General features: G+C 42.9%; 1 protein-coding gene across 1 annotated transcript in view; it reads right to left on the bottom strand.

Annotated features, from left to right (window-relative positions):
• Positions 1–25: 25 nt before the first annotated feature.
• Positions 26–4,304, bottom strand: part of ARID1B (AT rich interactive domain 1B (SWI1-like)) — a 423,627-nt gene continuing 419,348 nt past the window's right edge. The window contains exon 17 of the mRNA XM_011976438.1: positions 26–2,686. Coding sequence (XP_011831828.1) covers positions 882–2,686 — 1,805 coding nt within the window. The 3' untranslated portion in view covers positions 26–881. The remainder of the gene's footprint in view (positions 2,687–4,304) is intronic.

Raw genomic sequence — 4,304 nt, 5'->3', positions numbered from 1 at the left:
CAATTCATACAGTGTACTATTCAGCCAAAATTTTTGTACTAAAAAAAAAAAAAAAAAGAAAAGAAAAAAATGAGGGTATGTTTAATGTACAACTTCTATATACATCACAGCCCATAGGCAGTAAAAAAAATATTTAAAAAATGATTAAAGGAATTGTGAAGAACTGTCATGTGGAAGGTCAAACGCCGACAGCAGGCATGACGGGAGTGGTGAGGAGCAGTTTCCGGATCGTTGTCAGGTATGTATTTTCAATCTTAAAAAACATTGTTTTTGCTCCCAGCCTAGTGGAACCATTTTCCTGTGGAGAAACCAGTATCATTTCATAGTTTTGACTACTGACTGACATACCTCCTTGAGCCCCTATACCTGTAGCTGTAGAAATTTCTATTGCACAGAACTTTGGGTGATGGGATGCAGTTTTTTTTCATTCTCTGAGGAGTAAAACGCATAGGAAATGGATAATTTTTCACCTTTTTGACTCAGTGTGGTGAAATTTTCGCATCTTAGCATCTTTTGCCACAACTTTTTTCTTTAAAGTCAATTTGCTTCCCCCAAAAATGCAATACGACATGGAAAAGAACATTAAAAAGATCTGTGAAAAACCAAAAGTGACCTTTGAATGCACTAGACAGCAACTTTGGTTAAAAAAAAAAGAAAAAAAAAAAAACCCCAAAGGATGTACTTACACACACAGACAGCAAATATTAATTTCGTAACTGTTCAAATTAATTATTTAATTCCCAATTGGTAAATAGTGAATGGGGCAGAGGAGCAAAGATTTTCTTTTCCTTCTTCCTACGCTGGATAAACAAGAACAGAAAACAGCCAGTTATATGTGACCCTCTAATCTTCACTCACACATGCTTGCCTTCTCACTTATGTCATAACTGCCCAATCTGAAACAGTACATCACAGATGACAGATGCAACCAGAGAGTTCAGGACAGCTGATATCGAGATATCCAGCAACCGGCCCTCGTGCAAAAGGAATTCCGAGCGGTTTTCGTCCACTCTGGCCATGGCTAGCAAAGCCTTGGCCGCCCTGCACATCATGTCCACGCTAGGTGGTTCCAGGGGCGGGGGCTGCATGTGCATGAGGTTGTGCTGGCTCTGCTGGTACTGGGCCATCGTGACCCCATCCTCTAGGAAGCTTATCAAGTTTCCAATGCTTCCTTTCTGCACAGCTATGGCCCTTGCTGCTAGCGCGTCCCCTTGGGCAAGGTTCGATAAAAGCGCCATGGACATTTCTCGACAGACTGGGTTTTTGCGATCCCCAACGTACCTAACTAATGTAGCATAGAATTTCTCCTGACGACTAAATGGAGGAGTGGCCAAGATCAGGTCCACATTATTGTCCTGGATACTGAGTTTACAGAGGGTCTCCAGCACAAGTCTCTGAGGCGACAGGACCGAGTTGGGTCCCACAGTTGGAAAGGGATCTTGTGCCTCTGCAGACGGGCACACCATCCAGTGCAGCAAGCCATCCAAAATTGGCAAGCAGATGCTTTCCGTGTAAGCAGACAAGTCTAGCTGCCCGGAAATGTTGGCCAACGTGACCAACGTGTTATCCCTCAAGACCTCGAGGCAGTCCCACCACCACTCATCTTTGCTGCAGGCCACCCCCTTGTCCTCATCCTCCTCTTTCTCGTAGGTCTGTGGTGCTCGCTTTCTCTCTGGATGCTCGTGGTGAAGAAGAATCAGCTTCCCCAGGATCAGCACCAAGCCTGGATGTTTGGACATTTCGGCATCATTGCCAGGCACGAACGACAAGCTACGGACAATATTGGACACACAGATGCATCGCTTAGCCAGCGAGTCCTGCCAGTGTGCAATGGTGCACAGAGGAGTCTCGTCTCGGCTCCTGGGCTCGTCCTCCAGCAGCTTGATGTTCCGGTGACTTTTGGCTTGCTGGATACCAAAGGGAAACTTACTGCTTTCCGTCTGGGGCCCAGGGTTTGCGTCTTCGGGCAGTGCCCCTGGCCGAGCAGAGAGGACGTCATCGATGGTTGCTATGATGCTTTTCTCTTGCTGCTCTTCAGAGTCTCCTTTGCCTTCTTGCTCTTTCTTTCTACCTGCGGAGCTTAAGGGGGGAGGTGGGCGCCTGCGAGGAGGAATTTCCATCTTGCTCTCAAAGTGAGTCTGAATGTGCTCGGTGGTGTCGCCCCCGCCGAGCTGCCAGTGCAGAAGGCCACTATTGAACTCCTGCACACGCCCCAACTTGTCAGATCGGTCAACAACAAACAGGTTGTTCTTTTTGACTATCTTTATTGGCAGCTTGTCGAACTTACTGGCTTGCTTGGGCTTCTCCTTTGGGTCTGCAGCGGCATCCGGGGCAGTCAGAGCGATGCTGCTCTTTTCATCGCTTTCTGTCTTCTCGCTGTCTTCCTCCTCGTCCTCCTCGTCTTCCTCGTCGTCATCGATACATTCAGCATCTTCCTCCTCTTTCGCAGAATCGTCCGCCAAGGACTGGCTGTCGTCCTTCCTTGCTGCGTTGTGATCAAGTGCTTTTTGGCTGGGGTCTCCCACTTCATATTCCATAAGAATTCCAAAAATGTCAATCAGGCATTTTCTAAAGTACTCGACTAAAAGTTCCAGAAATCCAGACAACTGGAGAGGAGGAGGAGGAGAAGAAAGAAAGAACAGGTACAATGTCATGACATCAGATATGATCGAGGAGGGTAAAGATCCTGAGACCCGTCAGTACCTTTTCATAATTGTCACACATTTGTCTTCCTTTTTGGCTGGACCATGAAAGATAAAACTACCTTTCAGGTACAGCGATTTCCTGAATTTCACAGTATCAACTACACCGACATTTAGCATGTTTCTTATTTGCTGCTTCCTTGCTTAGACTATCTACACAAAAACTTACTTTTTATTCTCATATTTCTAATATTAGCACTGAGGGAGTGCCTTGCTGTTCTTTACCTTTCTGTTCCTGATTTAGAGACAATGTGCTCATTATTAGAAGAGTTAGAACACGGATTTTATAGACTCTTTTGCCCAAAGTGACTCTGTTCTCTTCTATTATTTATCTGAGACTTGCTTGCCGGGATTTTTATGGTTGTTTTCTTAGGATTTTATGGTTATTTTTGTCTCAGGTACCATAGGTTACCCTAATTTATGTATCTTTTGGAGGAGGTAATTTCAGCAATGTGGTAGCTCATGAACACTGAAAATTAAAAACAAATCAATTTAGCCTCTGATAAATAAATTAGAATGTTTCATAAAATGCAATTTTACATTTCAGTTATTTATGACTCTAGCTGAAAGACAAAAAAAACTATGAGAGAACCACTGACTACGAGAACAAGTTCGGTTTCCTTTAAGCAAATGTTTATATCAAGAAAAAACCAATACACTTCATGATTAGCAACCGCCCTCTCTCCCAACACCCCCACCACGTTTAGGAACTCTAAAGAGTAAGTAACAAAAAGTATTCTTTCCGGTAGATGTTCTGGAAATCAGCTATACCTTCATATCCTACTGTCAGTGTCTTGAAAGTAGAGTTGGAAACATTTTTAAGAAGTCAGGGGAAGCCCCCAGCACCAACTAGAAAGAATTGCTTTTAACGTGCTGAAGGCACAGTGTTCCAAGGGCATTTTCCCTTTTTTTCCCAGGGGAGAAGGGAAAGTTAATAAAGCAATTCTGGTTATGAAAATATGTGATCAACAACAGTTCACCTAACGTAAGGATGAAAGCGCATTTTACTCTAGCAAATGCAGTACACAGTTTTTAAATACTTATTTTCTGTTAACACAGAACTCATACAATGTTTATGACCTTATTAATAAACTTTCTAGCCATTGAAAAATTGCCTTTCTAGGCTGATAATGAGGGCTGAAATGAGAGAAGAAAGAAGTAGAAGATTCTGGCCTTATTTCCATAGAAGCAAGGAAATTAAGTGTTTTCGTTTTTGCACTGAAAGTAGAGAGTTGTTTGTATACTGTAGGGAAAATGACCTCTTTCCATTTTTTATTTCTAAATATTTCCTTAAAAGTCTATAGTCCAGTGGACTCTTGGGCATTTCTCCCAACCTTCAGTGCTCCTCTCTTCTAGCTATTATGCTGGAAGCTACCTGAAGCCTAACTCCGAACAAAGGAGGGGTTTAAGCTCATTAATAGTAGTAGGCTTTTACATGACTGCTTCAAAATAACCTGCACAGAGGCAGAAATGGGAGAGCACAGACTAAGAAATAAGTTTAGCCATGAGTTCATAACTATTTTAGCTGACTGAGAGGTGTACATGGGGGTTCATTAAATTGTTCTCTCTCCTTCTATATATATTTATACATTCTATAAATGT

Source organism: Mandrillus leucophaeus, unplaced genomic scaffold (assembly GCF_000951045.1).
Source record: "Mandrillus leucophaeus isolate KB7577 unplaced genomic scaffold, Mleu.le_1.0 Scaffold166, whole genome shotgun sequence".
Lineage (NCBI taxonomy): Eukaryota > Metazoa > Chordata > Mammalia > Primates > Cercopithecidae > Mandrillus > Mandrillus leucophaeus.
Note: the sequence above shows the minus strand (reverse complement) of the source record. Positions and strands in the feature narration are given on the sequence as shown.